The following is an 18,356-nucleotide window of genomic DNA, read 5'->3' as shown; positions in this document are numbered from 1 at the left end:
TGCAGAGGTTCTGTTAAAACCCACACGCAGCATTAGTCCGTCAACAAATCCAATTTGTGTCTCCAGTTCATCAGCTGTATATGTTGTAGTCTGCCTCACCGCAAGGAGGTTCTGGGTTCGAGTCCCGGGGTGGTCCAACCTTGGGGGTCGTCCCGGGTCGTCCTCTGTGTGGAGTTTGCATGTTCTCCCCGTGTCTGCGTGGGTTTCCTTCGGGGGCTCCAGTTTTCTCCCACAGTCCAAAGACCTGTAGGTCAGGTGAATGGGCCGTACTAAATCGTTCCTAGGTATGAATGTGTGTGTATGTGTGTGTGTGTGGGCCCTGTGTGATGACCTGCTGGCCTGTCCAGGGAGTTTCCCCGCCTTCCGCCCAGTGACTGCTGGGATGGGCTCCAGCGTCCCTGCGACCCTGAGAGCAGGATAAGCGGTTCAGATAATGGTTGGATGGATGGATGGACAGTATCTAATTACAGCTGGTGTGTTTGCTTCTTGCAATATGCCTGTCAACACTGCAATCTATGAGGTGCCGTTTAGGCCATATATCAAGAAAGCTTGCACATACACCACTTTTTCCTGGCACATACACATAAAAAGCTTGCACACACTCTATTTTTACCTTGAACATGCCCATAAAAAGCTCACACACATAACACTTTATCCTTGCACATACACTAAAAAGTGTGATAATTAAGATGGCGGACCTTTCAGAAAATCATTCAGCCAATAGCAGTGTTTCGCTGGGTCTTCATTTGAGTGTTCGCTCACATACACACGCATTACTTTTTAACCTCACACACACAAACTTTCTTCATTCACATGTATGCATGAATTTTTTATGTTATCCATCCATCCATCCATTATCGAAACCACTTATCCTGCTGTCAGGCTCGCGGGGATGCTGGGGCCTATCCCAGCAGTCACTGGGTGGCAGGCGGGGAGACACCCTGGACCGGCCACCAGGCCGTGTGACAAAATATAGGTTATGTGCGAGGTAAAAGTAGTGTATGCGTGAACTTTGTTATAAGTCATGTGTGAGAAATGTAGTTTATGTGCGAGGTAAAAGTAGCGTATGTATATATGTGAGGAAAAAGTGTATGTGCGAAGTAAAAGTGGTACGCATGTGAGCTTTTTATGTGCATGTGCAAGGTAAAAATAGCGTGTGTGCAAGTTTTATGCGTATGTGTGAGCAAAAGTAGTGCATGTGCATGCTTTTTATGTGAATGTGCAAGGTAAAAATAGTGTGTGTGCAAGTTTTATGCGTATGTGTGAGCAAAAGTAGTGTATGTGCATGCTTTTTATGTGAATGTGCAAGGTAAAAATAGTGTGTGTGTAAGTTTTATGTGTATGTGTGAGCAAAAGTAGTGCATGTGCATGCTTTTTATGTGAATGTGCAAGGTAAAAATAGTGTGTGTGTAAGTTTTTATGTGTATGTGTGAGCAAAAGTAGTGTCTGTGCATGCTTTTTATGTGAATGTGCAAGGTAAAAACAGTGTGTGTGCAAGTTTTATGCGTATGTGTGAGCAAAAGTAGTGCATGTGCATGCTTTTTATGTGAATGTGCAAGGTAAAAATAGTGTGTGTGCAAGTTTTATGCGTATGTGTGAGCAAAAGTAGTGTATGTGCATGCTTTTTATGTGCATGTGCAAGGTAAAAATAGTGTGTGTGTGCAAGTTTTTATGCGTATGTGTGGGCAAAAGTAGTGTATGTGCATGCTTTTTATGTGCATGTGCAAGGTAAAAATAGTGTGTGTGCAAGTTTTATGCGTGTGTGTGAGCAAAAGTAGTGCATGTGCATGCTTTTTATGTGAATGTGCAAGGTAAAAATAGTGTGTGTGCAAGTTTTATGCGTGTGTGTGAGCAAAAGTAGTGCATGTGCATGCTTTTTATGTGAATGTGCAAGGTAAAAATAGTGTGTGTGCAAGTTTTATCCGTATGTGTGAGCAAAAGTAGTGTATGTGCATGCTTTTTATGTGAATGTGCAAGGTAAAAATAGTGTGTGTGCAAGTTTTATGCGTATGTGTGAGCAAAAGTAGTGCATGTGCATGCTTTTTATGTGAATGTGCAAGGTAAAAATAGTGTGCGTGCAAGTTTTATGCGTATGTGTGAGCAAAAGTAGTGTATGTGCATGCTTTTTATGTGAATGTTTGACGAAAAAGTAGTGCACACGCAAGCTTTCTTGATATATGGCCTAAACAACACCTCATACAGTGCACTTTTACAACTTATGATATATACATGTTACTCCCTCATCTTTAAGATATGTGTTTTATTCATTTTTTCGAACTGTGACCCTCAAAAAAAATAGCAAATGTATTGACTTTATTGACATACACATACTTTATGTGCTACAGTCATCAAAACCAGACTCCAGTCTTCGACAAAGGGGAACCAGGGAGACGTCTACAACGGAGTGACAGACTGCGTCAGGTAATCTGACAATGTATCATGAGACAGAATGACTTTTTGTGTACTTAAAACACGAGGGTACCCCCACCATTCTCTCCGTTCTTTGGCGAGTTCCTTCTTAAATGAGCGTTACGGGCAGTGAAAATGGGAAATCACGACTTTGTAAATGACCGGGGTATTTTAGTCATAATATCCAACAGAAAAAAGATTTAAAAAGCAGAATAACCATCGGATTTGACACACGGGGAGGGTGGTTATTAGATTTACTGAGCCGTCAAATGGTCTCGGTAGGCCTTTTGCTCCGTTAGGATTTGAAATCATTCTGTCAAGCAGGACTTTGGTGTCCTGATTGTCTAGGGTGTGATTTAAGCGACCAATTGAGGAATCAAAAATAATCAATAGATCAATAACAATAAATAATGCCACAAGCGTCTGGAGGAGTAACTTTATACTCCCACTCCATTCTGGGGGACCACTGGTCGACGTCGTATTCTGTACCTTTTAGTATAATATAATTTACTATAAGGTTACAGTTTAGCATGAGACTTTTAGCGCTAAAACATTTTTAAATGTCAGTTAAATCTGGACATGGTTGTTTGATATAGAAAATCTTCACTTATACTACAATATTCTTTTTGATTTCACCACCTTTTCGTTTTGTAGGAAAAGTATACTATAATATTCTACTATAATATTCTTATGCTATAATATCCTTTTGATTTCACCACCAGGAAAATTTTAAGAAATGAGGGTCCCTCCGCCTTCCTGAAGGGGGCGTACTGCCGTGCCCTGGTCATCGCCCCGCTATTTGGCATCGTGCAAGTTGTGTACTTTCTGGGAGTGGGAGAGCGCCTCCTTGGCATCTCGCTTCCACTGCAGAACTGATCCAGCTAGCGGGGAACAGCGCTGCGGGGAACTCTGCCTCTGATTGGTTAGGGTGGGGTTGGCGTTAGCCAATCAGAGGCATGCGAACTCTTTCGTCACACGGAAGTTGGACGTAAAGTTGGGTGGAAAAATGATAGACGTGATCCGGTACTTCCACCAAGTGGTTTCACAGCAGTTTTCAAGGTCCACGCGTGGCTGGGAGTGGAGAAAGTCCTCATGTAGCGCCTGTGCTCATGTAGCTGTAGATTAATCCCTCAATCTCAAAACTTTTATCCAAGATATTCCAGCATGCTAGGAAACCACATTACTTATCTTATGGCATTCCTGTAATGTGTCAAGTTATTGACACGTAGCTGTTTTCTGTGATTTATAACTGATCTGGACCGTAGACACCGATTTCCTGTGTTACATCTTGTAGTCCAGTAAAATGACTTGAGAACCAACTTCGCTGGCGTGCCATTATTTCTGTTAAAAATCCAGTTTCAGGGACAAGGTTAAGTTCTTTATTGTGGTTATTAAGGGGAACATCCAGGTGCAGGGTATGACCCCTGCCTGTGTGAAGTTTGCATGTGGAGGTCAAGTGGGTTTCCGTACAACAGTTCAAAGATGTCCATGTCAGGTGATTTGGACACCCCAAGTTGCCCAACCCAGATAGCAAAATTGCTGTGGCCCGGCCCCGTCCCACACCCGACACTTTCATCCGGCCCACATACCGCGTGGAGTGATGGCACTTGGGCGGTCCGCTCCTGTTTGCCAGATCTGGGCCAGAACCAAGCCATAGCAATGCTGCATGTGCCACACATTTACCAAAGGTGGCCCATATTTGTTTTGTGATATTTGGGCCATATTCACCATTTACCACACGGGCCACTTCAGGGTCACATCCAGATCACATGTTGCCCAGAGCACCGCATCTTTGCCAAAAAAGGCCCACATTTGATTTGGGCCATATTTGGGCCATATTTGCTATTATACATGTGGGCCACTTCAGGCTCACATCCATTTGGACAGGGCCAGAAGAAGGCCACCAGTGCCGCATCATTGCCTGAAGTGGCCCACATCCGGATGCTGTCTGGGAACCCACTGGTGTGAATGGTGTGGTTGTAGCATAGAAATCATTGCAAAAAGCTAGAAGCAGTAACTCAACTGGTTTCTATTGCCATGCACCAAAGTCGATTTGTATGGCTAAATCCAAGATGGCAGTTGATTGTTTCATGGAAACATTAGTCGGATTATGGGGGGGGGGGGATTCCACCACGTCAGGCAAAACGGGATGAGAAGCATAACAGCTGCATGAAATCGCATAGTACACAAAAATAGTACAAGTGTTTTTGCCCCCCCCCCGCCTTTTTTTCTTCCCAATTGTACCCGGCCAATTACCCCACTCTTCCGAGCCGTCCCGGTCGCTGCTCCACCCCTCTGCTGATCCGGGGAGGGCTGCAGACTACCACATGCCTCCTCCCATACACGTGGAGTCGCCAGCCGCTTCTTTTCACTTGACAGTGAGGAGTGTCACCAGGGGGACGTAGCACATGGGAAGATCACGCCAATATCCCCAATCCCCCCCCCCCCAAAACGGGCTCACCGACCAACCAGAGGAGGCGCTAGTTCAACAACTAGAACACATACCCAAATCCGGCTTCCCACCCGCAGGCGCAGCCAATTGTGTCTGTTGAAGGGATGCCCAACCAAGCAGGAGGTAACACAGGGATTCAAACCGGCGATCCCCGTGTGGGTAGGCAACGGCATAGACCGCCACGATACCCGGACGCCCCAGTATGACTGTTTTTACTATGTCCAAAACCGTAGTGTGCATCAGATGGCGTGCGAAAAAATACCCAAATGTCATTCTACAGCCAGAAAAATACCAAAGTGCGCAAACGCTGGCCCCTGATCGTCACGACAACCAGCAGCAATGGCAGAGGGCGATACAGAACCCCACCAACAGGACGGTGCAACCATTTAAATGTAAGTATTATTTTTCACTATGCTAAGCAGAACTTGTTTAAAATCCTCTAGTCAGACTAGACCAAGCTAGTCTGACTAGTTTGGTCTAGTCTGACTAGACCAAGCTAATCAGACTAGCTTGGTCTAGTCTGACTAGCTTGGTCTAGTCTGACTAGACCAAGCTAGTCTGATTAGCTTGGTCTAGTCTGACTAGCTTGGTCTAGTCAGACTATGATGCAGCTGTTGAGGAAGCCTCTTGGATGAGAGGCGAAACGTCTTCACGGATATATACCAAGTCCAGTTGCACTTGATTCAGCTCCTTTGGAAAATCATGACCTGGATGAATGAGAACATTCACAGACTTATTGTCCCTTAAAATCTCATATTCTTGGGCTTTTTGACTCCATAGTCTGGATAAAAATGACACGTGCTCATCACGCAGGACTCACACCCTCTCCAACACGCGGCCTTTGCTCAGCCAGCGAACGTCATTATGCAGCAAAAGATCCTTGTGTCCGGCTGACGTTTCCCCCAGCAATGCTCTGAAAAGGCGACGTTGGCAGACTCGAACTCTCGCCAACAAAATTGACCTGTTTCATCACAGTATGCATCGCCTCTTTCATTTCCCCAGTTCAGCGCACAACACCGATTCACGAGTAGTGCGATGAAATGCTGAGAGTGCCGGGTTAACAGTGGCAGCCTGCTTACCAAGCCCCTGTGTTGTCCCACCATTGACGGAGCCCCATCGGTGACAACGGACACAAGTTTGCTCACATCCCAGCCCTTCTTCTCAAAGAACTGTGTGGATTCATTAAAGACGTCCCCAGTTGTGTACCCCGACAGAAGAAACAAACACAGCAGCTCTTCCCATCGAAAAATCTTGCGAACGCAGATCACTGTTCCACATCGGCTTGGTGACGGGACGAGTCCATGTCTAGGGACATGGCTTCTGCGTCCTTCAAATCGGTGAGTAGACTGGAAAAACACTCCTCCACTAGAAGTTCTACCCTTTCTGTTGCTGTGTTAGGCGACAATGACACCTGCTTTAATGGCTCCACCGCCGTTTGCTTGTTTTTCTCACCATGACTCAAAACGTCACCAACCATAGCAGTCGCACACATTTAATTAACGCAGCATCGGTGAACGGCTTCTTATCTGCAGCAAGGTCTCATGAAAGGTGCAGTGATGCAGCCGTTGTGCTCTCTTATGCTGATGTTGGTTTACACACAGTAGAAACGGAGCGCTTGTACGATGTTATCATATTTGTTATTTTGTGTTTGCGGTGATCTGATTTTGTAGGGTAGTTGTCATTAAAACCGGCAGCACGCATAGTGTTGAAGTGCCACTTTAGATGATCTGCTTTGCGGACGGCTGTGGTCTGCATGCATATCGAGCATGTCGGTTTGGTTTTGGTGTGGTCCGGTCAAATAAAACAAAACTGATCGGTCCAGTCAGATTTGAACTGACGGTTCTCCTGGTTGACTTTCTGCTTTTTTTTTGCACAGGCCATGTTCTTGGTTTAAGACAGTTATTGATTATCTGTAACTTAGCGTGAGTGGCTCTGTCTAGTCAGGGACCATAGAGAGTGCGGAGTACATTTTACGTCTATGCATGTACTATGGCGTAGGTCACGTGTACGGTAAGGGGTGAGGTCAAAATAAAGTACAGCAGCATGTATTTTATTTCACATTGCACATTTTATTTCACATGTTATGACAGGTGTGATAGTGCCAGTGGGTCAGTACGGGCCAGACGTTTGGCTCTTGCAGGCCGGACTTGGCCCATAGGCGGCTTATTGGGCTTCAGGGCTCTAGGTGGAGAAAAAAACAAATCAATGTTTCTCATTTTTTTGTGGTTGCACCATTTGACATTTACAGGCAGTTTCAGTCTTACCCATTGTAAACAATTGTGCAAATGTCATTTCAAATGACATAAATACACATTTTTTATTTTAATAAACCTGATTCATGGTTTCAAAACAAGTTTTTAAAATATTTTTGAATTGCTCATATTGCCAGAGCAAGGCATAAAGTACATAGCAGCTTAACAATCCGACAAAGGGATAGGGAAAACAGGGGGAGGATATGTGCTGGAGCTTATCTGGGAATGGGGAACACGTGGGGTATGCAGGGTTGACTGATGACAAAACCAGGGGCCGGAACTAACACGACAAGCGAGTACTTCAAAATAAAACAGGAAAAACAACAGGCAATGATGAGGCATAGTGCGTTGACTGAACTGGAAGACATCATGACAGGACCCCGCCCTCAAGGGACGGATTCCAGACGTCTCAACAAGCCAATCAGGAACACCAAGCAGGATGTGTGGAGGGGGTCTGGAGAAGGGGTTCAGGGGCAAGTGAACTGAGAGCTGAAAAACTGGGGCCAGGGATCTCAGGCAGGCGGCCTGAGGGCTGGACTGATGGGCGTAACCGATCTGGAGAGAGACCATGATGCAGGACTGAGGAGAAGAGCAGCTCTGGATGATGGCCTGGATGCTGGTGACATAGACGGAGCAGCTCAGGAGGACGACATGAGGAGGATCGCCCCAGAGAGCGGCAACATAGGCGGAACTGCTTGGGAGGTCAAACAGATGGCAGGAAATCAGGAAGGCGGTGCTTGGATGGCCGACCACAATGCAGGAAACCAGGAAGTCGGCACTTGGTTGGCCAGCCAGAGCACAGGGGAATCTGTTCAGAGGCCCTGGGACCAAGTGAATAGGAACAAGGCAAACAGGAAGCCGGGGGCTGGACCTCTGGAGTCATAGGAGGCAGACTCTGGGACAGAGCCCCAGGAGATGGGGCTCTTAGAATGCTGCAGACTGTGGAGATGGGACCGCAGGGGATACAGGAAGCTAGGTCACTGGAGACACTAGAGCTGGACCGCAGGAGACACAGGCAACTGGACCATGGGAAGCTGGGCCACAACAGATGCTGCAGTCTCTGGAAGGGTGTCGGCAGGTGCGACCTAGAGCAGGAGATCCAGCTGGCCGTCAGCAAAGACTGCCAACTGCTGTGCGTCAGGTAAGATGTCGGCGGGTGCAGCCGACAGCTGGAGGTCTGACAGTTCACCGGAAAAATGCTGGACATCTTGCAGGGCATCAGCGAAGATAGCCAACTGCTGGGGGTCAGGCAGGGTGTCAGTGGGTGCAGCCAGTGGCTGGTTTTCGGCCAAGACAACTGGCTGCTGGAGATCTGGCCGGGTGTTGGGGGAGACAGCCAACTGCTGGGGGTCAGGCAGGGTGTCAGCGGGTGTGACTGGCTCAGGACCAGGGGCTGATGACTTGGAATCAAGCTGGGCATTGGCACGAACAGCTGACTGCTCGGGATAAGGCTGGGCGTCGGCACGGACAGTCGACTGCTCAGGATCAGGAACAGGCTGAGCATCGGCAGGAGTGGCTGAGTGGAGCTGATATAGGTGTTGGCTGGGCTGGAGGCTGGCAAGAGCTGACAAGATGAGCTCTGGAACGGACTGACATGGTTGCGACATGGCCCAATGAAACACTGGGTTTCCTGCCACAAAGCCTGGGAGTCTGGCTGGCGCTACGAGGACACCCCAGGAACAGGCGGTTTCCCAGGGATGGGTTTAGGGCTGAAGCCGGCTCAAGACAAGCATGAAGCGGGCAAGCCGGCTCAGGACAGGCAGGCTGCAGGCTCATGGACCAAGCCTAATCAACTGGAGTGTGGGCTTGTGGCGAGTAGTCCGGGGTGCAGGCTGAAGGCTAGCAGTGCCGGTGACTAGCATGCTGGTAGCTAGCATGCTGTAGGTTAGCTGACTGAGGTGCAGGCTGGGATTCATGAGTGTTAAAGTCCTCTGCCCACTCAAGAAGCAATTTCCTCAACCAAGGCTTGTGAAGACACTGCCCTGCATGCCAATGGTAAGGCTGCCCCTCTCTCCTCACTTCTGGAAGCATATTTCCAGTCATTTTGAAGGCACAAACGATTATGTCAACTCACGCAGTTCTTGAGAAAACAGTCTATCCGCTGGGTCAATGTTTGACCAGATAGTCCTGGCATGGCTGGTGCAAGCAGGGTAACAGGAATACAGGAGAAGGACACAAATGCAGATGACTGAGGCAGACTGACACAGTTCAGTGATTTCATACACAAAATGGTGGTTACAAAGGCTTACGGAGATGATGAGGCAGGCAAAGGTCAAAACCAGAAAAGGCAATCCATCCAGGCAAACAAATCTGACAAGGAGCAGGCAAAGATCAAGAGCCTAATAAACAGGCAGGTAACAGGTCTCAGATAAACATGTGAAACATGAAACACGGAGTCAGTAATGCACACAGATAACATCTACTGGTTGACTATCAGCAGTGAAAGGTGTTTGCATATGATGTTAATATCCCTGCAACACATTAGTGACCCGGCCAGGGTCGTGTCCCTGCCTTCCACCTGATGCATGAAGGGATGAGCTGCAGTCTCCCATAACTCCAATTTGGGGTGAATATAAACGATGGATGGATGCAACAAAGTTCAGTATTTTATTTTTTTTAAACATTTCCCTCGAGCTATAAATTCCTCCTAAAATTACAAGTGTATAGATATAGTTGGCATGACCATTAGTTTGAATCTGTGATCATGACAACCCAGTCTCACAGACAAAACGTTATTTAGAGTTCCACAAATACATTTGTTGCCAAGGTTCTGTTGCGTGTATGACTGGAATACTTGTACACGTTTGGCCTTGCGAAAACACTCTCTCACGTGCATGTCATGTAATACAACTTACTGATAATAGAGGACGTTGTTGAGGACATCTGCTCAGTTCCTCCACATTCTTAACCGTTGGATCAGAGGTGGTGAATAAGTTTAGGTATACAGTGAGAAATGGTAATGGTAGGGGCGTCCGGGTAGCATAGCTGTCTATTCTGTTGCCTACTGACACGGGACTCGCCGGATCGATTCCCCGTGTTACCCCCGGCTTGGTCCGGTATCCCTACAGACACAATCGGCCGCGTCTGCGGGCCGGAAGCCGTATGTGGGTATGTGTCCTGGTCGCTGCACTAGCGCCTCCTCTGGTCGGGGGAACTGGGGGGAATAGCGTGATCCTCCCACGCGCTACGTCCCCCTGGTGAAACTCCTCACTGTCAGGTGAAAAGAAGCAGCTGGCCACTCCACATGTATGGGAGGAGGCATGTGGTAGTTAGTCTGCAGCCCTCCCCGGGTCGGCGGAGGGGGTAGAGCAGCGACCTGGACAACTCGGAGGAGTTGGGTAATTGGGCGGATACAACTGGAGAGAAAAAATTTTAAAAAAAGAAAAGAAATGGTAATGTTTAGGTATTAGATTAGAGATAGTTATGTTTAGGTAAAAGATTAGGAATAGCTATGTGTGGATGTTGGATTTGAGATGGTTAAGGTTGGGTTTGGGTTTGGTGGTAAGGATATGGGAGGCCAGTTGTTAAGCATTATAAACCAAGTTAAATTCAAATTGGGGTCAAAAGTAGATCTCAGCAGATGTCTCCGACTCATTGATAACACTGGCATTCAACATGTTTTTTTGGATCTGCAAATACCGTACACATGAACGTCTTGTCTGTGAGTCTGGACTGGATCTTGATGCTGCTGGTCTTCTTTCTGTTCCCGCTGCATGAAATCTCTTCAGCGTGTGACTACTGTTGTGTAATTGTCCTCGGTATACTGACACTCATTCTATTTATTCCAAGGCCAAAAGGAAAACGCTGGGTGAATATCTAAAAGGTTTTCTTGTCTGATGGCCTTCTTAGACAAAAGCCCTCGGAGGAAGATCAGGTCGCGGGTTTAAGAGGGAGAGAAAGAGGGGGAGAGCAATAGAGATGGACAGTGTGAATCACTCAACCAAATCAGGGCGGGAGGATAAATCCATCGATTAAGGGGAGAAATGTGATTGTGCCTGGAGTCTGAGGATGAGAAAGGCCGGGGCTCAATTGGCCATGCAGATCACAGAGTGGAGCTGTCAAAAACAATGGCCGCAGACGGTATGATGTCCCATTCAGAGCCGTTTGGATTAGCCGGACTGCAGCTGGCTAGCCTAGCTATCGTGGAAACATACAAATGGCTTATGCCTCCGCTATAACCGGACATACGTTTGAGTCTTACTGTTATTTGGGTTGAGGCAGTAACACCAGTGACCACATTTAGGGACGATATGGGCCCCCCCCCTCCGAAAACGATGCTACAAAAAGAACAGCGGCGTCGTTATGCACCCAGGGCCGAGAAAGTCAGTAAACGGTTTGTAAAACCACTGCGGCCTTTGTTGACAGCACAGAGCTATCAGAAACCACGAGAATCGGAATTAGAGATGCTTCACGGTCAAGGAAATTGCGCGTACAATGAATTTTTCTCACCAACGCGGTGCTGTGGTATGATAAGAAATAACAAGCACAAGTGACAATGTCTATTACCCGCATAGGGTACGAGGACGTGCGGCACTTTACACACCTTCGGGAAGACAGCGGGAGACAAATTCAGTTTTCAGAAGGAGTCTTTCTCATCGCCGAGGACGTTTATTTGTAGTAAGGGACATTTCCAGAGAATCTGCTCTTTGAGGTTCACGATGGACTATCTGGTGACGCGTTCGACGGGCTTCCCCAACATTGTTCAGAACGCCCCTTTGACAAAATACCATTCAACTGACACCCCCATAGTAGGAATACATCTTGACTTGTTTAGTTTTACATGATCATCCATCTTTATCCGTCCATCCATCCATTATCCAAACCGCTTATCCTGCTCTCAGGGTCGCGGGGATGCTGGAGCCTATCCCAGCAGTCATTGGGCGGCAGGCGGGGACACACCCTGGACAGGCCGCCAGGCCATCACAGGGCCGACAGATTCACACCAAGGGACAATTTAGCACGGCTAATTCACCTGACCTGCATGTCTTTGGAGGAAACCGGAGCCCCCCGGAGGAAACCCACGCAGACACGTGGAGAACATGCAAACTCCACACAGAGGACGACCCGGGACCACCCCCAAGGTTTGCCTACCCCGGGGCTCGAACCCAGGACCTTCTGGCTGTGAGGCGACCGCGCTAACCACTGCGCCACCGTGCCGCCCGTCCATCTTTATATCTTATCCGTGTACAGTATGGGCTTTGTGAAAACAGGAATACCGTTCATTCCGATGCCTGTTTCCAAACGCGGCTGTTATCTGCTACATTTTGCTGTTATAACATTCATTTGCACAATAGTTGCGTAGAGGCGTGTCGCACACTCGTCTGATTTAACCTAACCACCGAGATGTCCTTCCTTCAGCGCTGCATTAGAGTTGAGAAAGACACTGGTGAATGTGTAAAAGAAAGATGGCGGGGAGGGGGGGGGTGTAATTTTTTACGGTTACTATTCGTCCTGAGGCCTTAAACAAAATGTGGCTCGCACGTGGCTCATGGTACCTTCGCCGGGTATTCCAGATAAACGAAACACATACCAAATCTCTCCCTGGGCTCCTTGAGCTTAGTGCGAACCCGAGCTTGTGTATTCTCGTGGCCGTCGGAGGCCTCCTTTTTGCTCTGACGCATCGATTATCTTGTTTTGCCGTGAGTCGTTTGACAACCGCCGGTCCGTCACCCCCCCCCCCCCCCAAAACAGCTCTCGGAATTTACACCCGAGGCACGGGGATTAGAGCTGACTCGACTCTAAACGGGCTTTCTCTTGGGCCAAACGTGTTCCTCCCGCTCGCTCCTACTCCACAATCGGGGCGGATTATCTCGTCTCTCGCGCTCCTTCTGCGAGCTTTTCGTGGAATCTCGAGACGTCCGCTCAGACGCGGAGGACATCGCGCTGCAGACTTGCTCGCCTAGACGGATGATGCTGTCTTGCAGGGCCGGTTTCAGAATCCACATCGCAGTGGGGCCGTGGAGTCGCAGCGTGAAGCAGATGTGGTCATGTTGGGCGAAAGCTCTTCTCGCCTGGCAGATAATTTAGTCTCTTTTTTTGAGGGGAATCCCCCCTCCCCCTTCTCTCCCTAATTGTATCTGGCCAATTACCCCACTCCTCCGAGCCGTTCTGATCTCTGCTCCACCCCCTCCGCCTCCTCCCATACGTGTGGAGTCACCAGCCGCTTCTTTTCACCTGCCAGTGAGGAGTTTCACCAGGGGGAGGTAGCGCGTGGGAGGATCACGCTATTCCCCCCCCGAACAGGCGCCCCGGCCGACCAGAGGAGGCGCTAGTGCAGCGACCAGGACACATACCCACACCCGGCTTCCCAGTTGTGTCTGTAGGGACGGCCGGCCAAGCCGGAGGTAACACGGGGATTCGAACCAGCGATCCCCGTGTTGGTAGGCTACGGAATAGCCCGCCCCGCTACCCGGACACCTGCCTTATTCCCCCCTTTCTAAAATCACCCTACTCGTTACAGACGTGACACATTCTTGCACATCGAGCGTTGAGAGTTGAAGGCCTCATGTGTTTGGTTACATTACAGGACGGCCTGTTGCGCTTCACCGTCGGGATACTTCTGACAAGACACAAAGATACAGTGTGGATTCTTTTTTATATCCAGGTCAATATCGGATACATCACAGACCACAGGAGCGAGTGGTACCGTTCGGCCCCGTTGTCCGTGATTGATCCACAGATACGGATCGGGATCGGCTGCGTTGCCAAGCGAGAAAGCAAGCTGAGGACTGTCCTCTGTAGGTCCGAGACCACGCCAGCGGGCCGCCGTTTGGCTGTCACAACCACACACAGTTTACTAGGGGGTGCGACAAACCACGAAGCAGTGCTGCCTTAATGTTTATGGAGAACAGTGTGACGACAATGATGGTGATGATGATGATGATGATGATGATACATCTAAGTGAGCAGTGGATCGTAGTTCAACTGAAAAAGACATTTAAACGCCTCCTACACCTCTCGCGGCCCGGCGACGGAGGCAAACCAGCAGCCGGCAGAATGACATCATGTCAGTAAAATTCCCAGGTGCATGAAGCCGTTCTCAAAGTGACGATGACGAAGAGTTGTTCTGAGTCCAGAGGAGGCAGGGTGACAGGCTAATGAATATTCATCCTAATGATACAGTGAAGAGAGAGGAACGGAGAGCGAGAGAGATAACTCTGTTTAATGTCCAAGCACAGGCAGCGTGTCCTCTAGAGGATTAAAGCACAGTGTATGCAGGCTGGGAGGGACGCCTTACTGCGAGAGGGCAGAACCAGTACAGGTTAGTACTGGTTCTGGTACTTAGACGAGGTGGTTCTTCATACACTCAAAACAAGAATTCCATCCATCCATCCATTATCCAAGCCGCTGATCCCAATCGGGGTCGCGGGGATGCTGGAGCCTGTCCCAGCAGTCATTGGGCGGCAGGTGGGGAGACACCCTGGACAGGCCGCCAGTCCATCACAGGGCCCACACACACACACACACACATATACACACATATACACACATACACACACACATTCACACCTAGGGACAATTTAGTAGTATGGCCGAGTCACCTGACCTACATGTCTTTGGACTGTGGGAGGAAACCGGAGCCCCCGGAGGAAACCCACCCAGACACGGGGGACAATATGCAAACTCCACACAGAGGACGACCCGGGACGACCCCCAAGGTTGGACTACCCCGGGGCTCGAACCCGGGACCTGACGTGACTGCACTAACCACTGTGCCACCACCAAACAAAATCACATTGAATCGACCACAATATCAGGTATACTTTGCTCTGCCAACTTTTGAATGAGTTTAATTTGGTCAGACAAGTAATGCGGCGGTGTCCCACCCTACCAAGTCGGCTTTGCTCAGAACTCATTTTAATATTGACCAACCATTGCACTCCATGCATTGGCACGGTGGCGCAGTGGTTAGCACGGTCGCCTCACAGCAAGAAGGTCCTGGGTTCGAGCCCCGGGGTAGTCCAACCTTGGGGGTCGTCCCGGGTCGTCCTCTGTGTGGAGTTTGCATGTTGTCCCCGTGTCTGTGTGGGTTTCCTCCGGGGGCTCCGGTTTCCTCCCACAGTCCAAAAGACATGTAGGTCAGGTGGATCGGCTGTACTACATTGTCCCTAGTTGTATGTGTGTGTGATGGACTGGTAGCCTGTCCAGGGTGTCTCCCCGCCTGCCGTCCAATGACTGCTGGGACAGGCTCCAGCATCCCCGCGACCCTGAGTAGGATCAGCAGTTTGGATAGTGGATGGATGGATATAAGACACTTGTAGGAGGAGAGAGAGACAGACAGACAGAGAGAGAGACAGACAGAGATACCAGACAGACACGTGAGGGATGCGACAGCGAGTGTGAAGCCATACTTTATGTGAAAAGTCTTACACTAAAACAGGAAGTGGGAGGAACTGCTGCGCAACAACAGCTGAGCGATGACGGTGCCGCCGACTTCTTCCAGTATTAAACAGTCAAGGTTAATCTGTAATCGATGGCAGAGACGGCAAATTGAAGCTTGGGAGACAGAGCGAGGCATAGTCTTCTTCTGAAGGCACCCTTTATTGTTCAATTTGCCATCTATTCAGGTTAATGTTAAGTGGAACCCGCTTCCCCAGGGCCAAGAGAAAATGATTTCGCAAAAAAAAAAAAATAAAAAAAATAATAGGTGCAGGCTCTTACTTCCTGACAATCTGAGTAAAGGCTTGAGGTTTGATTAACTTAAGCAAATTTAATGTCGTCGGGCAAAAAAAAAAAGGTGCCATAACCGATCCTGATAACTTTCCAGAGTTCATAAAATCAGGCCTGGGTCAAGAGACTCGGACCAGTACTTTTACTGTCGACAGCCGTTTGCCCCTCCACCTCCACTCTCTCCATCTTTAGGCAACGTCAGACAAGTGGCCTGAGGCCACTGTTGAACCGTGGGTTGGGTAAAACGTGTGGGAGTACCTGGACGGCTGCACCCCAGCTGCTCAGTTGGTTCAACGCCTCTCCCTACGCATGTCGCCCCTCTCACGGTGACTTGTCGACTCCGGCTCGCCCGCTTCCTTCTACCTTCGGTGGGCTCCTATCTGTACCAAAGCGACCGGCTCTCGGTCCAGACTTCTCTCTCACCCGGACCCCAAATTGTGAGACGAACTCCTGGCCTTCGCCAGAACCACTGACGTGCTTACGTTACTCAAAAACGGCCTAAAACCTTCCTCTTCCAGAACTACTGCGGGTGAGTCTTTAAACGCCGTCCGGTGACACTATGAGTCGGTGTGGACTAGAACGCCCCTGCCCTCCCTTAAATACCATTATTATCAGTGTCGCTGCACTTGTCATCTAATGCTCTTCGGGGGATAATTTGACCGTTGTACTGATGTGCGGGCGGCGCAGTGGTTAGCGCGGTCGCCTCACAGCGAGAAGGTCGGGGGTCGTCCAGCCTTGGGGGTCGTCCTCTGTGTGGAGTTTGCATGTTCTCCCCGTGTCTGTGTGGGTTTCCTCCGAGTGCCCCGGTTTCCTCCCACAGTCCAAAAGACATGTAGGTCAGGTGACTCGGCCATACTGAATTGTCCCTATGTGTTTGTGTGTCGGCCCTGTGATGGCCCGGCGACCTGTCCAGGGTGTGTCTCCACCTGCCGCCCAATGACTGCTGGGATAGGCTCCAGCATCCCCGCGACCCTGAGTAAGGATAAGTGGTTTGGATGATGAACGGATGAATGAATGTTCTGATATGTGTGGTGTATTGGATCAAGCACTCGGTGCTCGATTGTGTTGGACTGTCACCACTACCGAGTTCTGTAATACACTGGTCGAGCCCAGTAGTGTGTGACGTCTCCGTCAGTAAAGATCAGACTTGTGCCGCATCCTCGTCTCTGTGTACTTATATATATTAGTGATTGAGTTAGTAACCCACGAATAGTAACACTACAGTAGTGTACATAAGAGAAGTCACAACAATATGCGTCAGTGTAAATCTACTCTGTATTTGGATTCTTTAATTCACTACTTCTCGACCACCTATGACGCACTTACACTAAATACACATGAAGTGCACTCTTGGTTGTGATTAGACCACTATGTAGTAAATGTACTTCATATCCTATGGTACTCTTATCACATGAGTACTATGTAGTGCTCTATGGTGCCTGTTGGAAATGCTTGATTTTATCTGCTAAATGCTGCCTCTCTTGGGCGCTGCACTGGATAAAAGCGTCTGTCAAGTGAATAGAGGTTCGTTTAAACATGTTGCCTTGTAGGCCCATGCCTAGTTACCCAGGCTCAGGTCCGACCGTGGGACGTTTGCTGCATGTCTTCTGCTCTCTTCACATCCGTTTCCTGTCTGTCTCCACCGTCCTGTCTGAAAATGCCCCAAAATATCTTAACAGATGGAGTCACAGATGTGAGGCACAACTCCTTTTGCTGAATAGTTGGTGTTCTGTTGTGCTGTTGTTCAGGTTTTCAGTGCACTTGCCGCCTGTTGTCTCATAGGAGTACACACACACACACACATACACACACAATCATCATCCTCACCGGCGTTCAGTCGGGGCCGAGTATGACCGTCCTCCTTCTAGGTCCTTGTAAGTCTTCTGGTGGGCATAGAGGCCGATCCTGGAGCTGCACAGTTTGGGGCAATGTGGGCAAGGGTGTGAAGAAGTGGTTGAGGATGTGGTTTGGGCCTTTCTGGTAACTCGCTCCTCTCTGAGTCTGTGCTTGTTTTCAGCAGCACAGTGGAGGTCACGGTTGTAGCGCCCAGCACCCTCACGGACAGCCAGTCTCCAGGCCTCCCTGTGTTTTGCTGCTTGCTCCAGGTGTTGAGGCTGATGCCAAACCTTTCGATGTGGGCCTTGATGTTTTCTTTATGTCGCTTCTTTTGTCCTCCTGGGGCACGGCGTCCTGTCATGAGCTGACACGTGGAGGACGTGGCCAGTCCATCTCAGCTGACGCTGTGTGATGGTGGCAGTTACAGTAGGCGTGTCGGCCTCCTCGAGGAGGGTGAAGCTGGTGCGCTTATCCTCCCAGCTGATCTTAAGGATCTTCCTGTGGCATCGCTGTTGGTATGCCTCGAGTGCCTTCAGGTGCCTGCTATATGTGGTCCAGGTTTCTGACCCATACCGTAGGGTGGGCAGCACTACCGCTTTGTACACCAGAATTTTTGTTCTGGCCTGAAGGTCGCGGTTTTCAAAAACCCTTTTACTCAATCTCGAGAAGGCCCGGCTGGCACAACTGAGACGATGGTGTATTTCAAGAGGAGAGAAGGCTGCCAAGATATGGGAACA

At 49.1% G+C, this 18,356-nt stretch overlaps 1 protein-coding gene across 1 annotated transcript in view; it reads left to right on the top strand.

Annotated features, from left to right (window-relative positions):
* Positions 1-3,721, top strand: part of slc25a22b (solute carrier family 25 member 22b) — a 28,211-nt gene extending 24,490 nt beyond the window's left edge. Inside the window, exons 9-10 of the mRNA XM_056278808.1 lie at positions 2,346-2,421; positions 3,132-3,721. Of these exons, the coding sequence (XP_056134783.1) occupies positions 2,346-2,421; positions 3,132-3,285 (230 nt within the window). The 3' untranslated portion in view covers positions 3,286-3,721. The remainder of the gene's footprint in view (positions 1-2,345; positions 2,422-3,131) is intronic.
* Positions 3,722-18,356: the final 14,635 nt, after the last annotated feature.

This window comes from Lampris incognitus, chromosome 4 (genome assembly GCF_029633865.1).
Source record: "Lampris incognitus isolate fLamInc1 chromosome 4, fLamInc1.hap2, whole genome shotgun sequence".
In the NCBI taxonomy this organism is placed as follows: Eukaryota; Metazoa; Chordata; class Actinopteri; order Lampriformes; family Lampridae; genus Lampris; species Lampris incognitus.
Note: the sequence above shows the minus strand (reverse complement) of the source record. Positions and strands in the feature narration are given on the sequence as shown.